Source organism: Hydra viridissima, unplaced genomic scaffold (assembly GCF_058129835.1).
Source record: "Hydra viridissima isolate aposymbiotic clone 2 unplaced genomic scaffold, HvirCarnegie_v1 scaffold_3, whole genome shotgun sequence".
Classification (NCBI taxonomy): Eukaryota; Metazoa; Cnidaria; class Hydrozoa; order Anthoathecata; family Hydridae; genus Hydra; species Hydra viridissima.
Window position 1 is genome coordinate 15,693,704 of NW_028324302.1, and position 20,664 is coordinate 15,714,367.

General features: G+C 29.7%; 2 protein-coding genes across 6 annotated transcripts; one reads left to right on the forward strand and one right to left on the reverse strand.

Annotated features, from left to right (window-relative positions):
* Positions 1-1,503: 1,503 nt before the first annotated feature.
* LOC145200127 (catalase-like) lies at positions 1,504-6,879 on the forward strand. The gene is made up of 11 exons (XM_090080896.1): positions 1,504-2,571; positions 2,814-3,093; positions 3,208-3,389; positions 3,488-3,667; positions 4,229-4,339; positions 4,419-4,499; positions 4,596-4,748; positions 4,840-5,049; positions 5,729-5,890; positions 6,257-6,328; positions 6,438-6,879. The coding sequence occupies exons 1-11, from the start codon at positions 2,515-2,517 to the stop codon at positions 6,465-6,467; spliced, it is 1,518 nt and encodes a 505-aa protein (XP_089937022.1). The 5' UTR covers positions 1,504-2,514; the 3' UTR covers positions 6,468-6,879.
* Positions 6,692-18,648, reverse strand: LOC145200103 (uncharacterized). Of its 5 annotated transcripts, none has more exons than XM_090080892.1 (12): positions 18,570-18,614; positions 17,223-17,281; positions 15,966-16,724; positions 15,641-15,793; positions 14,088-15,395; positions 10,702-10,755; positions 10,417-10,563; positions 9,908-10,201; positions 9,611-9,739; positions 9,163-9,405; positions 8,304-8,600; positions 6,692-8,189 (listed from the first exon to the last, which is right to left on the reverse strand). In XM_090080892.1, exons 2-12 carry the CDS (start codon positions 17,278-17,280, stop codon positions 7,096-7,098), a joined length of 4,536 nt encoding a protein of 1,511 aa, XP_089937018.1. In that variant the 5' UTR covers position 17,281; positions 18,570-18,614; the 3' UTR covers positions 6,692-7,095. The 5 variants fall into 5 exon arrangements, with proteins under 5 accessions (XP_089937018.1, XP_089937017.1, XP_089937021.1 ...); XM_090080891.1 differs by lacking the exon at positions 18,570-18,614 and adding an exon at positions 17,529-17,752; XM_090080895.1 differs by lacking the exon at positions 15,966-16,724 and having other exon boundaries at positions 18,570-18,648.
* Between the last annotated feature and the right edge of the window lie 2,016 nt (positions 18,649-20,664).

Here is a 20,664-nt window from a genome sequence, read left to right on the forward strand (position 1 = left end):
TTTAGCTTGTGCAGTATAAACCATCAATCACCTTTCTTTACAAACTACCATCAAGTATCAAATGATTTGTAGAAAGCCAGTGTTCAGCACAAAAAGAGGCTATTCTTAAACAGACAGCCTATTGTTCAACCACAGTACAATGCACAACTTTGCTAAAACTTCTGCTTGTTGCTTAGTTATTTGATTTACATCAATAAAATGTACAAGGCTATGGTGAAAAATCACATTATTTTGATTTTTTGATTTTATGTGTTTTTATTATTTATTTTTGTGCTGTGCTTTTACTGTGTATTTTAAAATTGGTTTAAAAATTTGCAGTTTTTTGCAAATTTTTTTACCATGTTTTTCTATTGTGTTTATTATCTAATTTTTTATTATTGATATTTATGTAATTTCAATTATGTAATTTTAATTATGTAATTATGTAATTACTGTTGTGTTATTTCAGTTATGTACACTATCAGTTCTGGTTTACAAAATAATTTTAATGTTAAGTAATAAGGAACTTTTTTAATCAACATTTTGAATATTGCCATTAGAGCTTAAAAGTATTTGAAAAAATTTTGTTTGAATGTTTAAATAGTTTTTCAAAATAAAAGATTTCCTGTTTTTTTAGTTTTATTTACTTGCATTTGTATTATATTGTTATCTTTATTATTATATTATGAAAGAATAATATAAGAGACTTGTAAAATTTTGTAAATTTTTTTGTACAAAATTAGTACTAACCTTTTTTTTTTCTTCTCATACAAGTATCTGCTTGTTCTGCTTCAACTGATGTTGGTGAGATTGTGAGCAAGGCATCGAAGAGTTTCTGCAGATGATCAGTTTGTGTTCTTATACATTGATGAATTAAGGAATTCTTTGAGTAAAAGAATTCCTTATTTATGAATGTACAAGAACACAAGCTTTTTAACTTTATACTCTTAAAATTGAATTTTTATATTCATTGTTTTATTAGGTAAATTTCACGCTTTATTATTTATATTATTATAAATTTTTTTATTATTTATTAGGTAATTTGTTAGCTGTTAAGTACTTTATTTGATTTCTGTTTTTTGAGTTAAGTTTTATTTAACACAAAGTTCTGTCAACTTAAGGGTTGGCATGTTGGAATTAATTATAAATTTTTTAAGTGCTTTTTTTTAAAACAGATATAAAAATCAAAATATTCTCAAAAAATAAAAAATGTCAAAATAATAGAACATACAAGAAAATTTTTTGCACCATTATGTAAAATATGCTAAATTCACAGGACAAAACCTTGCAAATTATTAGATGTTTGCAGTAAGAGTACCTTTTTGTGCATGCTTGAACATTATTTAGATATTATTTAAAGAATATGCCTAAAGAAATATTAAGATATTTATCCACAAAAAATATTTAAAAATAGAAACTTTGAATAAAGTTGATCTTAAAACACTTGAAATAGAAATTACTTCTGCAACTTTTTTTTGTAATAGAATTGTATTCTTCTGTTAATTCAACTTCTTTTTAAAAAATATATTTAGCCATTCTGAAATGATTACTGCTTTAAAAAACACCATTTTAATCTTTCTGAATTTCCCATGACTCTAGGTCATATTTTAAAATTTTAGTTAAGATTTGAAGGCAATCAAAGATATTCATCTTGTGTTTTAATCTTATGAGTACATTAAGCTGTTTGAAGCTTAAGCTGCTTAAGCTGTTGAAATTGAACCTGATGAAATCTTTTTAAAGAAATTTTTTTGACGCTCTTAGTAAAGCTAGTTCAGTATTTTATTTTATATGAGTTCACTAAAAAGCCACATTTTATTTTCAGCACTACTTCTTCCCTTTTTTAGTTTAAATTTTTAATTGTCTATACTTTTAAATAATAAGATGCCCAACCAATGGTGCATGGTACCAGGAGCCTAAATTAAATATCTTGTAAGGAAATTTATTTGCAAAAAGATAAAGTAAAATTTCTAGAAAAATTCTTAATAATCATTTCATAGCTGACTAACAGTTAGATGGTTTCTATCTAATAAAATTAAGTTTTTTTAAATCCAATACAGTTGATACTTCTCTATTATCAGCTCTTATTTTAAATAAGTTTGATTCATAAATACAAACATTCAGATCAAAAAAAAGCTCTACAGAATTTCATCAAATGCATCTACAATATTTAATCTTTCATCAAATACATGACCTAATCAGAGTTTATTCAAAATTCTGCTACAAAATAATCTGTCCAGGATTCACTCAAATTACAGTTTTTCCAGCTACAGTAAACTTCCTTTTCTCAACTTTCAAGAATTTCACTACTAACCTAAATACAAAGCATTTTTATATTCTACAAACACAGTCTTTACTAGTAAAATGAAATATTTAAGCTTATTATACATACATGTTCCCAGTATTACAACTAATTAACAAATGTGTATATACTATATTTCAAATAACCAACATTGTGAGCATATTTTATAATCGAAATTAATAATTTTTTGATTTAAAAAAGGAAAAACAAACAGATATTTTATATCTTCTCTCATAATGACAAACAGACCAAAATCTGCAAATCAGCTTCAAGAGTATCTAAATGCTAATCAAGTAAGTATTTCTTCGTTCAATACATGTTTGTTTGATATCAATATTATTCCTGTCAATATAATTTTATATTTACAAGTAAATTTATATACTAATATAAGTATTAATTTGGAACAACCAGTTTAAAGTTTGTAAAAGAATGATTGCCTATATGTTAGATTAATATTGGATACTTACATAACTTATTGTTTTGGATAAAAGAGAAATTCCCCCTTTTATAAGTATAAGTTTATTAATAATTTAAGGCTGGTACTCTGACCACTGAAGCAGGTTCACCAATGGAGACAAAAACAGCCTCTATGACTGTTGGACCTAATGGACCATTGCTGCTTCAAGACAACAACTTTATTGAGGATATGGCACATTTTGATCGTGAAAGAATACCTGAGCGTGTAGTTCATGCTAAAGGTGCTGGGGCATTTGGTTATTTTGAGGTAACAAATGATGTATCTAAATACACCAAATTGGCTGCTCTAAATGGAATTGGGAAGAAGACTAGAATGGTTGTTCGTTTTTCCTCAGTAGGTAATATGATTTTAAAATTTCAAAAAAAATATGAGTAATAACAAACTAGTTGCTCATTAGGAATATGATTCTTTTTGTTTTTAAACATTTTAAATAAATTTTATTTTTAATTAGGTGGAGAATCTGGTAGCGCTGATACTGCACGTGATCCTCGTGGCTTTGCATTAAAGTTTTACACTGAGGAAGGTAATTGGGATTTAGTTGGAAATAACACACCAATTTTTTTTATTCGTGATCCAATCCTATTTCCAAGTTTTATCCACACTCAAAAGAGGAATCCAAAGACACATTTAAAGGTATGTGTTGTAAGATTTATATACTCTTGCCTTGTAAAAAGTATTTTTCAATTACTTTTTAAGTATCTTATTACTGTTTTTTTTTTCTGAACATTTAGGATCCAGACATGTTTTGGGATTTTATTTCACTTCGTCCAGAAACCACTCATCAAGTAATGTTTTTGTTTTCAAATCGGGGTACACCTGCAAGTTATCGTTATATGAATGGTTATGGTAGCCATACCTTCAAACTTGTAAATAGTAGTGGAGAAGCATGCTGGTGCAAATTCCATTTCAAGGTTGTTATTTTTTTTATTGTAAATTTTTGTAGAGATAATAACAATAGTTGTTATACCAAAGTAATGACATTCTGACTTTGGTATAACCGTTATTGTTGCACACATGAGTAATTTCATTGAGGACAAATCAATAAACACTTATGTTAAATTTCAGATAAAGACAGATGACAACATATGAGTTACATGCTGCATCTTAAGTAAAGAAACTCTAATAATAAATTATTGGGAAAAAAAAACACATTTCTAAAGAAATAAAGTTTCAATAAATAATAAAAATTAAAAACCAAATACAAAATCAGATAATTTAACACCTGTTTACATTTAACATAGTTTGTTACAAAAATAATTTCCTTGAGCAGTGCTAGGTTAGATGTAATTACATATCACTTGGTAAACCAATACAAATCCTGAAGCATACTTCCATCACTGAGTACTCTTTTTTATTATCATACTTTTTTTTTATTTAATATTTAATGATTTTATGTGATGTTCTTTTCAATATTTTTTTAAAAGAGGAAATTTTGTTTACTGTATATAGCATTTTGTAATATGTTTTTTAAGACTGATCAAGGCATCAAGAATCTTACTGACAAGGAAGCTGGACTTTTGGCTGGTCAAAATCCTGACTATTATATTCAAGATTTATATGATTCAATTGCAGAAGGAAATTTTGTAAGAAATAATTCTTAAAATTAACTTAGTTCATTTGCTGTTGATTATTTCAGTGCAAATAATTTTATTGATTGTTTAGCCATCTTGGACAATGTACCTGCAAGTGATGAGTTTAGAACAAGCAAAGAACCATCCTGTGAATCCATTTGACATCACAAAGGTGAAATATTGATTTGTTTTCAAAGGTGATATATTTGAGCTATATTGTGTTTAGATGTTTTATGAATTCAGATAAAACTAATTGCTATGTACTTAGGTGTGGAGCCACAAAGATTTCCCTTTGATAAAAGTTGGTAAAATGGTATTGGATCGTAATCCAGAAAATTATTTTGCTGATATTGAACAGTCAGCTTTCTCTCCTGCACACATGCCACCAGGCGTTGAAACATCCCCGGATAAAATGTTGCAGGTTAGTTCCATAATTTAAAGCATTCAATGTGAGGTTTAAATGCATTTTAGTTGGAACATTTCCTAAAAAGTATTTGGTTTCTCATTTAAAGGGTCGGTTATTTTCCTATGGAGATACACATCGACATCGCTTAGGATGCAATTATCAGCAGTTACCTGTAAATCGCTCTTTAAATGGCCAGCATAATTATCAACGAGATGGACCTCAGGCATTTTATAATCAAGGAGGTGCTCCTAACTATTTCCCTAACAGTTTTAATGGACCTCAAGAACAAAGGCAACATGCCTGTCATGTTGATACAGTAAGTTTTCTAAACTAAGATTAAAATTTTGATATAATTTTGCAAAATAAATTAAAATCAGTCACATTTTGCAACTGAGCCTTCAAGTTTATTAAAAAACTTATTAAATTGAGTATACTTGTGTTTGCTTGTTTGTTTTTGATTTTTAAAAATGTATGAAGTTAATAGAATATTTGTTAAAAAATCTCTATTTGTTATTTTTCTGAATGAAAAAAAGTTAAAAATGTTCATTTGATTCCTTAAATTAGAGAAATGCTTTTTCTAGTTTTTTATAAAATAATTGAAATTTTGTAATTCTAACTAAATTTTCCAGTTAAAATAGATAAGAAAATTGGGAGTTTTAAAAATAATCATTCAATTGAGGTGAAAGAAACTCCACTTCCAAGTAGGATAATACCTATACTGAATTTATGACTTAAAGATGTTTTAACACAGTAAGTCTGCATCTCAGTGACTCAGTGCAAAGTTGAACAATAAGGTTTGGTGTAGCCAAATACAGTGCATATAAACAAATTAGCATAGTTATTTGTTTTAGGCTTGTAGCATCAGAAAATAGATTAACCTTCTAGCAGTTGTAATAATTTCTAGGTATATCTATAAATAGACAGGTTAAAATTTAACACATTTGCAATATTCTTAATATGAAAGATATGAACCGTGAATGTAATAATCTTTTTAGTATAGTGGTGAATGCAGACGGTATCAATCAAGTGACGAAGATAATTTTTCACAGCCAAAGTTGTTTTGGACAAATGTTTTGGATGAAAAGGAAAAATCAGATCTGGTATCTAATATGGCTGGTCACCTGAAAAATGCTCAAGAATTTATTCGGAAGAGAGCTGTAAGTTTATTCTTTCATGCTAATCTGTAAGTTGTGTGTGTATACATATATTTGCGTGTGTATATATGCTTTTGTGTGTGTGTGTGTGTGTGTATGTATGTGTATATGTGTGTGTGTGTGTGTAGATATTAGGTGTGTATATATGTGTGTGTATATATGTGTGTATATATATATGTGTATATGTGTGTATATATGTGTGTATATATGTGTCTGTATACACATATATATGTGTATACATATATGTGTCTGTATACACATGTATGTGTATATATGTATATATGTTTGCGTATGTATATATATTAACATAAATATATATACATATATACATATTCATATACATCCTTATATACTCTTATATATGTTTAGATAAAGAATTTTTCTCAAGTCCATGAAGAATTTGGTCGGCGACTACAAGTGGCAGTTGATGAACATCTTAAGGTAAAGAGTAACTTCTCGCCATTAACTGTGGCTTTTTTTCATTTTAGTTTGCTGTATATTTTCCTTGATATTAATTTTTTATTAGTAAAATTAAAAAAATTTTCCTTAGGGCTTGTCTTCGGCAAAGGCTAATTTGTGAACAAAATTTGTCATCACATACCAAATGGAACACCGTCTTTTTTTCTTATTTCTTTACATTAAAATGGTGATTCTTCATAATTATTCTTTTGTTAGCAGATTTATGTCTTTACTGAGATTTGTAAAGTGGTATTAATTGTCAGCACAAAAATTGAGACTTCTTAAAAGATATATTTAAAATGATTTCAAACTGGTCTAAAATTGATCGTTTTAAGAAAAAGATCGTTTTAAGAAATAATTTTTCTTTTGTACAAACAAGTATTTTTTTTTTTAATTTTATTCTTGTTAAAGTTATTGTTTAGCAAGTGTGATTGCCTTGTGATAAATGTCAAGAGGATTTCTTACTATGAAGTTCTTTCCCTTTATTCTTCATGTAAAGCTTTAAGCGTAAATAAATTATATGTTTCGTTGGATTTTCTGTTTTATGTAGACTTGCCTTTTTCTCTTGTCTAGCACATTTTTGTTAACTTGATATGTTTTGACTTAGGTCAGAAATACATACAGGTTTTCTTCAGACTCCTGCGCTTATCATGACTTTATTTAGCGTTAAATTCCTGTCAAATCTTCTTTTGACACTACTCTGCTCGCTTCAGCTCGATCCAGATTTAAAGCGATACTAAAAGTCTGGCTTACGTATTTTCGCTTTTTTTGTGACGTTGAAGTAAAACAAATGCTTCGTCTAATGCAAATAATTTGGGTATTTGCGTCTTAAAGTTTTTTCGTTCATTCATGAATTTTGTCGAATAATCCCAAGGTCTATTTGAAGATGCTGCGTTTTGAAGAAAACTTTTTTTTGGTCTGCTTACTGTTGTTGGCACAGGAAATTCTTTTTTTGAAAATACCGTTCTTCTAAATCTCAGCATCTTTCTGTTTGGCTTGCTATACCAACTTATGTGTCTATTGTTAGTGTTTGTATGATCCAACAAATTTTTACTTTTTAAAGATTGAGCTTTTTTTACAAAATTTAATTGCTTTGTATCACTTTTTTGTTTACTTGGGTCGTTTATTACGATCCCGGTTCTTGGTTGTTCTTGATATGAACGAATATTTGGGTTTTTATGCTGATATGGGTTCGAGTTTTTTCCTTGTTTCAAGAGCAATTTGTTGGCATGCGGAACAATATTTTTTTTTGTAAGTGGAACTCTTACTGTAAATCTTACTAGTTTTGGATGGTCGGCACAGTAATTACGTACATAGAGGGCTTCAGAGCTATCAAGATCCCAATTATACATGATAAATTCATCAATATATCCTCTAAATGTTCGATCACCGATACTTGCGTCATTGTCCCAATTTGTCGGCAGAAATTCGCGCCTCTCTTCTGGCACCACTTCTTTAAGCTTTTCTTTACTGTTTACATAAATTTTAACGACACCATTTTCGTTATTGTACGTGGTAACTATATGTGTCCATAATGCTTCAGGAACAACCTGCGACTCGGTCATGTGATCAAATAACACTGGAACCGTGTCTGTACCTATCGCCCATCTCACTCTACCATTGACAACTTGTAAACGATAGCCAATATTACCTTCACTACTTTCTGTTGTGAATATATTGTGTATACCGTTTGTGTTGTTTAAGCTAACCCAAAGAGCTATAGAGATCTTTGTTCGTGGTAGTTTTTTAACAGCTATTTGTTCTATTTTCATAGCGGGATCAGGCCCATTAGTTAGATCAAGACAGTATCCGCATTTCTCACCTTCTTCCTTTTGTCGTGCTCCTATTAAAAAAAAAAAAAAAAACAACCTTTCTTTGAATAGCATTCTTATAGAAAACAGTGGTTTTAAATTTCAGCATTTTCAAATTTGAATCTTTTTTTCGATTATGTTCTTACCTCCTACTAAAATAGCATCATTGTCTAACCCAGATTGATCTGACATACTGGTTTTATTACCCTTTTGGAAGCCAAAATGGAGTATCATGCGATTGAACATGCATCGATTGAAAAGCATTTTAATTTCACTTTGCGTCAAAGCTCTGTCATAAATTAAAACTTCATCTGCATAATGCAAACTGTCGTCGCCAAAACCTGTTCCAATCCCATTTACTAACCAGTCCTTTGAAAGTTTTTCTCCTTTCCGTTGAGTCTGCTCTTGTTCTAATTCGCCGTTTATATAAATTCTTGCAAGACCTAAATAGTGACGTAAATAGCAATCACGCTTCCAAGCTCATAAAAACATTGTAAAGAAATGCTCTGAAAGATATATTACCCTATTTTGGGTATATCTTATGAACATATAGCTTTTTATTACAAAAACAAAAATCTACATTTATTAAATGGCGGTTTTCTAAGCTTAAACGAAAGCTGCAATGCATTTTTTGTACCAGAAATAGATTTGAAGTTTGAAAAGTAAAGAGAAGGTAAATGTTTATGATTTTTACGGTCGACAGACAGTGATCTTTTAGCTCCATTTGAAAGCAAGAAAGTTTTAGCATGAACGCTCTATTTTTTTGAATAAAAAATTTTTAATACACTGCGCAATTAAAAAGATATTTTATAGACACTCTATCTTTCAATTCTAAATTTAAAAAATATTAACCCAGAAAAAACACTGGGTGCATTCTAAATTTGCAGATTGTTATCCGTTTTTTCCTTCCGACAAAATTTGAAATAACTCGTTATTGATCAAATAAGAAACACTAAAATAAAAACTTAATTTATAGTACAAATTGATAATTTAGAGATTTTTTACCTGATTCAGAATCGTACGTCCCTGCTACATGTGTCCAAACTTTTGCCGGCACAACAGTTTTTTTGGTTTTTGCGTAAAATTTTTTATCACCCGTCTTTCCATTTGCAAACCAGTTAATGACTCCACTTTTTTTTACTTTGACATACATTGCAATTGAAATGGCAACGTCAGGTTTTCGTTTAAACTCTTCTCCACTCCAGGTCACACTTCCCTCATTCAATTCAACTGCTTTTCCACAAGTACCTGTATTAATTACCAATACTATGTTATTTCCTTACGATGATAAAGTTAAATTTAAGTTGTTGTAATTAATTTTTATCGCAAGAATGTTTCAAAGGAATTATTCATAATCAAAAAAAATTTGAAAAAACAGATAATATTTTTACTATTAATAATAAATATTTTGGTAATTTTTTTATTCTTAAAGGTAAAACAAAATAGACCATACCCAAAACTCTCGGTGACAGAGCAGCCCCTTTTTCTAGTAATGCATTATTTTTGTTTGTTGAGCTATCTTCAACTACACCATCTTGATTGGCATATTCAAATGTTAAGTACATAACAGGATCGTCAGGTACTTAAAGAAATAATATATTTTGAAGGAAAGATGCACACTTTCTACATCAAGTTATCAAGTTCTGAAGGATTGTGTAAGAGAAATGAACAATCCAAATGTTTCTTCGTGATTAAAGATTTAAACACAGAAAAATAAAAGTCAACAAGTGAAAAAAAAATTGAGCCATACTTTTCAGAGATTTCATGATGAATTTTCGTGGCGAGGTAGTTTCTATTAAAGATCGTTGGCTTCCCTTGGCAAAATGAAAAGAAGCGAGGTTTTCTGGTCGTTGAATAAAGCTCTTGACATTTTCAGTTGCTAAATTCGGATTATTAGAGCAGTCATTGCATGTTTTGGTGCAGGTATCTTTCATAAACGTTGTCATAAAGGGACACACACCCCCGGTTTTAAGTTGCTCGCAATCAGATATTGTGTCTTGACAAACACGTGGAATGTTTTCACGAGTCATTACACCCATTTCACCTAAAAGAACAACCATACAATCTACAGTGCACACAGAACTTAATAATTTAGAAGTAGTCAGGTCAGTTCCGTGCGCACGTCATCATCGACCCAATAGAAATGATAAGAAAGATCTATTCTTTGAAGTTGATTTCCATAATAGTTATCACTATATTAAGATATTACATTCGTTCCTCTATATTAAGGTATTATATGAATAGCCCTATAATAAATACCTCTAGTTTTGTTTTTGTAGTGTTTTTCAAGAATGGTATTTAGCTTTTGTTCAATAGCATCGCGTTGCATCACGGTAATGTTACCTTGTGATACTGCGTTCGTTAATACAAAATCAGCTGCTTTTTTCAAATTAATCGAAAAATCGCCTAAAGTAAAAGTTTTGCTTTAACTAGCTGGACATTGTTAACTACTTTATATAGATGTTTAAAAAAATTGAATTGAATTTTTCAAGTTACAGCGTGTACAAATATCAAATTGTACGTAGAATGTAAAAATATATTCACCGTCATCGTTTGTCACGTTGCTACTCACTCTTGTTATGCCATCGTGAGTTAACTCTATAGTTAAGATAAAATAACAATTTCTATGATACTAAAACTTAATAGCTGTCAACTTAGTAAAGTTATTTGATAAATTAAGTTAAAAAAACATTTTACCAAATTAGCAAAGTTTTTTGGCGGTTTAAATTTAAAAAAACCTTTGTGGCACTGAACTAGAAATATGGCACAGGAGATGATTTTTCCGAAAGCAAAGCAAAAGTAAAGCAAAGCAAATCAAAAGCAAAGCAAAACTGTCTAAGTGAAACTCTCGAAGGTTTCTTTGTTTTCCCCGATTAAAGATTTTTTATCAAAATTCGATATATATATATATCAGGGATGGCCAAAACGTGGCTCGCGAGCCGCATGCGGCTCTTGGAATTTAATTTCGACTCTTTTCGTATTAACTTTACTTAATCGCAAAACTTATTTTTTTGAAATGGACAAAGTAAATACTAACAATAATCCACTTCGCTACAACAGTAAGAAAAGAAAAATTGATGACGAGAAAAGAATATTTAATGAAGATTGGACAGAAAAATTTGCATTTATTGAAAAAGAAAATAAACCGATGTGTTTAATTTGTAATAAAGAACTTGCTCACAGCAAGTCAGAGAATATTAAACGCTACTATGAAACTAAACATAAATTTTTCCAAGGAATATCCATTAAATTCAGATTACAGGAAAAATAATATTGAATTACTCAAAACAATAATTAACAATCAAATGAATGCTTCATCTTTCAGTAAAGAATCAACTATTTCTACAGAAGCAAGTTTTGTTATAGCATGGAACATTGCAAGAGTAAAACATTCTTACTCTGATGGAGAATTTGTAAAGCAAAATATTTCAGATGTCCTCTTAGTTTTAGATCCTAAAAATAGCAAAATCCAAAGGTTAATTTCACAGATTCCTATTTCTCGACATTCAATTGAAAGAAGAATATCTGAGATAAGTGCTGATATTGAGCAGCAATTGTTGAATGACTTAAAAAACTGTAAAGCATTTAGTTTAGCTCTGGATGAATCAACAGATGTTCAAGATAAATCTCAAATGGCAGTATTTGTTAGGTATGTAACATCAGATGTAATTGTGAAAGAAGAATTACTAGATTTGGTTGAGCTAAAAGATACAACTCGTGGAGTTGATATAAAGGAAGCTCTTGAAACAGTTCTACTTAAAGCCAATGCACCTATCAATAAACTTGTTAGTGTTGCTACAGCACCAGCAATGGTTGGCAAACATGTTGGACTTATTGGTTTGTTAAAAAATGATCCTAAGTATCCAGAGTTCATTCCAGTTCATTGTTTGATTCATCGAGAACATTTAGTAGCAAAACATTTTAATTTTTCAATCGTTCTAAAATCAGTGACAGAAATTGTAAATTACATTCGATCAAATGCTAAAAATTACAGACAGTTTAAAAACTTTATTGATGAATTGGACCTTGCTGACAAACCAAATGACCTATCATTTTACTGTGCTGTATGGTGGCTTTCAAGTAGTGATGCTTTATATAAGTTTGTAGAATTATTAGAACCAATTAAATCTTTTTTGATTGAAAAGAAAAAGACTTTTGAAATTCTTGATGATATGAACTTTTTGCAAGATCTTTTGTTTTTGACTGATATAATGCAACATTTACAAAGTCTGAATTTATCTCTTCAGGGAAAAGAAAAAATTATATCTGATCTTGCTCAGACTATTTTTAGTTTTCAAAAAAAAATTACCCTTTTTCAGAGAGATCTTACTTTAAAAACCTTTAACCATTTTCCTCAAATGAAGAAGATGATTATTTCTAATCCTTTAATTCAGTATGATGACCATAAGATTGAATCATACAGGGAAAAATTACAGAAGTTACTAGAAGACTTTCAAAAAATGTTTATAGATTTGCATGCACTTAAATCATCTTTAGGATTTGTAATAAATCCTTTTTTAATTGATATTATTGGTGATGGTTGTCCAATTCCATCAAACATAATTGAAGAAGTATCTCAATTTGAAACAGAACTATTAGATCTCCAAGAAGATCAAAATCTTCTGATGCTGCATAAAACACTAACTTTATTGGAATTTTGGAAGATAGTGCCTGAGGTTAAGTATCCCCTACTGAAAAAGATTAGCATAAAATTTATTTCAATTTTTGGTTCAACATACACATGTGAATCTTTATTTTCCACTATGAAATTTGTCAAATCAAAGTATCGTGCAAATCTAACCACTGAGCATTTGTCAGAATTACTTAGAACAGCAACTACAAGCTTGAAGCCAGATTTTAAGAGACTTACCAGTAAAGTTCAGAATCTTAGTGCCTGATTGGAAAATTCATAACTTTGTAATTTTGTTACTTTTTTAAAAAATTATGACGTGAATATGCTTCTTAAAACAATTCTATAACTAGTTTTTCTTGTGTGAGAGTAAAAGAGAATCAGATTTTTATTTAACTTCATTGAAATGAGTTTTTCAAAACACTCAAGATAATTTGAAATTCTAAACAAGCTTACATTTAAAGTATAGTTTTTGACTTTGAAAAATTTTTTTTTTAATTTAAACATAAAAACTAGTTGTAAACATAAAATTTGTACACAAAAAGTTTTTTAGAAAAAGTTCTTTACAAAGATTTATTTCTTTTCATAAAAATTTAAGTTTAACTTTATGGAGTATTTTACAGCACTTTCTTGCCACCAGTTACTAATTTTTTTGTAAGGCAAAATGTCTTTAAAAAAAGAATGCAGAAAAATCTTCTTAACGAATTATTTAATGCGGCTCTTCGGTTCACGTAAGTATTTGAATGCGGCTCTCGTGCCAAAAAGTCTGGCCATCCCTGATATATATATATATATATATATATATATATATATATATATATATATATATATATATATATATATATATATATATATATATATATATATATAATTTCATTCTTAAAATCGATAAAATCTTTCGAGCAAATTAGAGCTAAGTTTTTTGTAAAGAAAAAATTTTAAAAAATTGTTGAGAAATGTAAAAAGATTTTCAAACAAAAAGAAGTTAAAAATGATTTTAACTTAAATTCAGTTAAAAAAAAAACCTTTTTCTGATTTAATTAAGAGATAATGCAATTCGAGTTTTCTCACTTGCTATGCTTCATTATTTCTCCCTTTTCTCACTTGCTATGCTTCATTATTTCTCCCTTTTCTCACTTGCTATGCTTCATTATTTCTCCCTTTTCTCACTTGCTATGCTTCATTATTTCTCCCTTTTCTCACTTGCTATGCTTCATTATTTCTTGAATGAGAACACAAAAAGTAAATGTCGAACAAATGCTTTCATAAAAACCTGAAAAAAAATTACGTACGAAAATACCTCTGTGTTCGATAGGCACTTTTTCATCTCCTTCGTCCACTTGCAGTGGTGTCGTTACCATTAGCATAACAACACCTTGCTGTTTTGTAACATCGTCGCGCTGCTGGTCACCAGCCGGAAAAAAATTCATACCATAATTTTCAGGAATGCCCATATTCAACTGCGCAGCTTGCTGAGGAGTCAACAAGTTCACAGGTGAAAAATCGTTTAAGTTTGAAAGTAGGCTGCTTGACTCGATTGTTCTTTTATAAGAGTAAGGATTTTGTAAAAAATCCTCAACAATCGAGTTAAGAGCATGGTGATGAGGGAAATTATTTAGCGGTATATAACTCGGATGAACTTTAGCGCGAATGTCCAGCTCAAAAGGTTCGTCAGAATGCCGTAGTAGTATATCTCTTCGCTGATCCTGATAGGTTGGAGCAGTGAAGTAATTTCCATTATAAGTTACAGGACTGTTGAGATGTGAATTATGAAACTCTCTTGAACGGTAACTATCTAAAGAAAATTCGGGATCCGTTAGTTGCTCTGGGTTAATCAGCCCAAAATCCAAATTTCTTCTGGTATTCTGCTGATTGTAATAGCTAGACATTTTTTTTGTTTGTTCGTCGTAGTTGTTTAAAAAGTTTTCTATAATTTGATCTCGAGGGTTTTTTCTGGTATTGTACCTCTCAAAATACGATAAACCACGGGCTGTAGGAGGCAAACCGTTTGTGTTTGCATCAAACTCGTTGGAAATAAAACTCGAGTCAAAGTTTGCACTGAGTTTATTAATTGGTATATATGCTTTTTGATAGCCTCTTTGAAGTTCATTTCGATCTTCTGCATCTTCATCAACAATTAATGGCGAATGAAATGTTGGTTGATTTGTATGATGCATCAGACTTTCGATATTATAATTACTTCCTATTATTGGTGACGAATAGACCTCAGCCTCGTTTGCTTCATGTTCTAAAAATTTGTTATAGTTTTGTTTCTGCTCATCTTCATATTTTCTATTGAGGTTTGTAAAGCTATTTATAGAGGGTAACCATAATCGGGCTCTTGCTACGCTCTCGCGCGCTAAATTAGTATTAGCATCCGTGCTTGTTTCATACAGATTTTTTAAGAACAAGTTTTGACTAGACTTTTGAGGAATAAAAAAATTTCTGTTCTGCTCGTTTATATTGCCGTTGTGTTCAAACTGTTCAGAGTCAATTGCATAGTCCCAAGGCATTCGCATCCCTGGCCCGCGAAAGCTGAAAAGCTGCCTTTTCCTTCGTTGCTTTGCTTCTTTTATGACTTTTTTTCCTTTTCGTGAATTATTTTTACCTAAGAAAAATAAATATTCTTTTTACCTAAGAAAAATATATATTGTAGATAAGTTTTATTACAAGCATTGTTATAAATATTAGTATAAATGTTAATAAACATTATTACAAACGTTATTGTAAATATTATTATAAATGCTTTTTCTAAATGTATTTTTAATTATAATTATGTAGTTTTATTTTCAGTTAGAAATTTTTAAAACTATATGAACGCCATTTTATATCAATGGAATGTTCAGTAAATACCTGAGCCGACTTTCCCTGGTGTCCCAAGATCTTTCAATTTTTTATCCTGAGGTCCATTACCATTAGGATGATTAGGTAAGGTGTCAAGCGGACCTACTAGTACACCTTGTTCTTCTGTTAAGTCTTTAATTCTGGCTTCTTCTGGAACTTTACCTAAATATTGCAAAATAAATTTCTTGTCAAACTTTTGAGTCTGAGCAATAAAATTTTTTAAATAATTTTAAGATTTTGATTGACAGAAAATATGTCTTGTGTGTGACAACCTTAAAACGGAGCCAACTCAAAAGATGCTATGGATATTGACTTAAAAACAGTAATATCTCACTATTATTCGATGAATTCTTGTACGCAAATTTATTCAAGTAATAAATATGAGTGACGTGAGATGGCAAACTGTGTTGTGTATGTACTTTACTCTCCTGTACTTTAACTGTTTTTTGGAGGTTTTCTATATTCTCCGTCATATTTATTTTTTCTATATTAGAAGAGTTCTTGAAAACATATTCTTTTTTATTTTTTAGGTCGAATATAACGGCACTTGATTTATTTTGTGGCAGTTGACCAAAGAAAGGTAAATTCATTTGAGTATAAACATTTTTATGATCAGGAATCGAAAAGTCCATAATGGGAATAGTTATTGTTTTATTTCTCTTTTCAAGAGTCTTATTGGTCACTTCGCTTAACGAAACCGTCATTTTTCTATTTGAAACGTCATAACCTGACGGCGTTGCGTTTTGTAATAGATGTATTGTGTTATTGAGAATGGCAGTTGTTTTGTTATTGTCGATGGCGAAAGCTATTGATCCGTTATATATTGATTCTGTTATATTTAACCTTCCACCTATCTTTCTTAACCTGATGTCTTGTTCTGCTTGGTTCTTTATAAACGGGCTATAGTTTTGGAGACGTTTGTCCAAACTGGTTATCGGTGCAGTGGTTTTTTGGCTTTCTGTTTGCTTATTTTGAGGTGGGAATATCCTAAGAGTGCTTACTTGCACGACTGCCAAAGGTATTGCTTGTCTGTTCTGTACCTCGTCTAGCAACTGTTGTTGCCTGTCTTTTTGTCTTGTTTCTACTGAAATCGCTAAAATTTAAAGAAAGGTATTTTTCATAAATTCGTTTGCAAAATTAAAAAACCGTTTTTTAACATTTTTAATGCTTAACGATAATGAAGGATATTTTTCATGCAAATTATTTTGTAGATTTTTTTTTTCTTTAACGAGTTATTTGCGGATCGTTTTTTAAACGTTCATTATCGAATATTAAACTTTGAAACAAAAGACCATGCATTTGTGTGCAGTTTATTCGCCCATCATTTTCCAAAGTTGGGTTGCGATGACCCTACCCTAATTTTCTATTGAATAAAGTTTGAGGAGTAGATCATTCTAGGGCCAGTTTAACCAGTTTGACAGGTCTTTTTTTGTGCGTCGATTTTTACATTTACAATTTGTGATGATAACTCTTCTGAAATTCGAACAAACTTTATGCAAATTCGAATTGTTTTTTTTTTGTGTATTTATAAAGTGTTTTTGTTTAATGTTTACATCTCTCAGTTACATTTTACAAGTTACAACAATCTTACCTGAAACTTGAGCAACTAAAAGTAGTGAAAATACGACCAAAAGTTTGCAACTTGCCATTCTAAAGAAGATCATTTTTGTGAACTTTAGTTGACCATTGTTACGCATCAACTTTGAAAATTTTTATTGGCATAAGACATAAAAAAAAAACACTCTGGCATACTGTAACGCATAATCATCCAGTCCTTACCTCACTAAGTAATAAAACGTAACTAAAAATAACTAAAATTTATATTGATGTTCTCATATTTTTACAAAAATGGTAGATTTTTTTTACTTAAGACCAGTTTAGACTGCGTCTTACTTACTTTAGGTGAGAAATACCGATAGGGTAAATACCATCGTCAAAGTCCCGATTCACTATTGGAATCCATTACCCAAAGATACCCAGCTTTTAACAATTATACGGAATTTCACACAAAAATCTGATATTGCTAAAAACAATAGTTTTAGATTTCTTTAATTTTACCCAAGTTAAGCGTTGGTGAAGCACAAACTTCGGTTGCATTTGAAAACCAGAGTCCCGATTTTTGTTCCAAACGCTCGCTTAAACTTCTATGCCGATTTTAGTTAAGCGTTTCGCTTGAGCGATTTTTAACGAAACTCTTCGCTCGTAATATTAGTTAAGAAATCTTTGTTAACGCGGTAAAAACAGTTTAAACGTCTCAAAATGAATTTTTGTCAAATATATTAGGTAGATTGTGTAATAAAGGTTACATTTTCTGATGTCCAGAAGTGTTTGCTGACCAATAAAATCGCTTAAACGATTGCCTTTTACAACAATGTCAGCAGACGATTAGGTTGAAGGAGACGCAGAATTAAAGCCTGGAGAAAATTGTAAAGCAGGAGTTTTTTATTTGGATTTTCTAAACGTGTACTTTACAATTTTAAAATTTCATTCATCACCGTTTTAATCAACTTTCAAAAAGATTTTCGATTATTTAAAACCAAGTTGTTACTAAAAATAATCATGAAAGTTTTATAAAGTGTTTAGCTTAGAAATTGGAAGGAAAAGTTATAACTGAGATGGTTAAGATTTACACACTCTATATATATATATCAATTTGTCTCTAAAAACTAAGTTGTAACGAAATATTGCAAATCAATCGGGTTGAGCACTTAAGGGTCGGCAATTCTCTTTTGAAATCTTTTTTTTTCTAAGAAAATAAATCATTTTTTTGAAAACCTGTCAATAATAAACCCTTACAATGGTTTTTTTTCAGTCAATGAAGTGAGATGCGACCACAGGGAAATTTTTTTCAAAGGTCCAATAAAGTTTGTTGTGAACCAAGCTTTAAGAAAAAAATACGTTGAAAGTAAAAACTGCCCATTTTTTAAAAATTGATTACCTCGAAACTAAAAAAGTGACTGCCGTTTTCCCGTGTGGTCTTCAGCGATATTCAAGATATGAAAATTTCAAGAGAATTGAAGCATATTTCTTTCGTTGATAGACAAACAAAATTTGTAATTTCCGTCACGAAAGACGTCATGTAAAACCACACAAGATAAATTTATGCATTCGTTAATGAGAATTTTCTCATACATGCATATTTTATTTTTTCACATTTTTTTCAGACTTTAGGTTAAAAACAAATTTAGTTTTAATTTAAAAAACTAAGATATCTATGGAAATCACATTAAATTTAATTTTTGCTATCTGATAAAATTACAAAACAAAACCATTTTAAAAGGTTTATATAGTTACCAATTTTTTTTTGCATTTCAACCAAACAAATTTAAGTGAGAGAAAAATAACCAATTTCTGGAAGATTTTTAGTCACTCGAGTTTTTGAGTTATTTTGAATGAGTCAATCATTTTATTCAAAGGGTGCAAGACAGGAAGGGTGGGTTTAAAAGATTTAAGGCTCATAAAACAGAAAACATCTTTTTAAAAAACATTAATAAAACTTTAAACATCTTTTAACACATCAACAAATAAATATTACAGACAAGAATATATATTAATATACAAATAATCAGAACAAAAGTCTGAGAAGCTTACTAATCTCTAAAAAAAATCTCTAAAAAAAAAAAAAAAGTCTTTTAGTGCTTGGTACCTTGAAAAATCCAAAATAAAGTTCTGGAAAACTGGGAGAAACAATTCGGGTACGCAAATTAATTTCAAAAATAACTTAAAATTATGCCAAATGCAACTTTAATTTGACTTTGTTAACTCAAATTTTCCGGTGCTTGTGAACCTTTATAATGTATTGTATGCGCTGTCCTTGAGTTTGGGTAAAGAAGATTGTCATATCTGCTGTTGTTATAGTGACGGCAAATAAAACATTTAGGATCTGTCACTAAATGGTTTTGTCTCATACCAAGTTTAATGATGAAAAGTTCCAAAATATCATCATCAATGCAATCCATGTCAAAGTAAAGTTGTGATTCAGACTTGATGAGCTCAGAAGTCATATCGAAAAATAAACCAACGAAAAATGTCCCTGAAAACTAAGATTTACGAACAAAGCTTTTCATATCAACATATATACTCTTGAATTTTTCACAAGTGACAGCATCAAACGTGTACTTTCCGGCTCGTTTAATCTAACGATGTTTGGAAATTGCTGTAATTTGTTGAATTACGTTGGATTTTCGAGAAGTTTTTAACAAATTCGTTTTTAAATTTATTCTCTTCGTAATTTGTTTCTAATGATGATTTTAAGGATAATTTCGTTTTTTACATCCACAACGATGGAATCTATTTTACCACAATTGCTTAAAAATTGATGTAACATTCCACAGATGTATTATTTATTAATAGAAATATTCACCGTTAGGAGAATGTTGTAGATACAGGAATAAAAGTTATTTTTAGTTTTTGAATGGATATTATTTTCTTTTCCTTTATTTCTGACAACTTCGTACATGTAAAAAATGCATTGGGTTTGCCATGATAACCTCTTTCAAAAATTTCTAATAATAAATGATGATTGAGTCCCCATTTATTATTTGAGCTTTTTAAAAGAAGCAAAAACTTATTTTTGTTCTTAAATCAATTTAAAATCTTTTTTTTTTTTAAGTCTTGCTTTTTTTTTTAAGTCTTGCTGGTTTTGAACAAAATCAGTTTTGTTTGAAAATCTTTCGTTTTACTATTGCAAGCTCGATTGATGTCAACGGACTTTTAGTCAAGTTCCTATTACTCGTTTTAAAAATATTAGTTCCAGGATATCTCAAAAATTTTAATTATCTTTTTATCATAAACGTTAAACAAGCGGTCAATTTTTTTAAATTACAAAAAAATTTTTAAACTCCTTTTAAGGTCCTTTTTTTTTTTCGCTAAATTTTTAAGATATAAAATCTTTACAAGAATTGGTATTTTATTCAATCCAAACACCAAGAGAAATATTCTATAATTTGGTTTGTCTGAAAAGAAGACTTTAAAAGATATATGTTAAGAATTTTTACAGTTAAGTTTGATAAGGACTCTGACTCCACAATCAA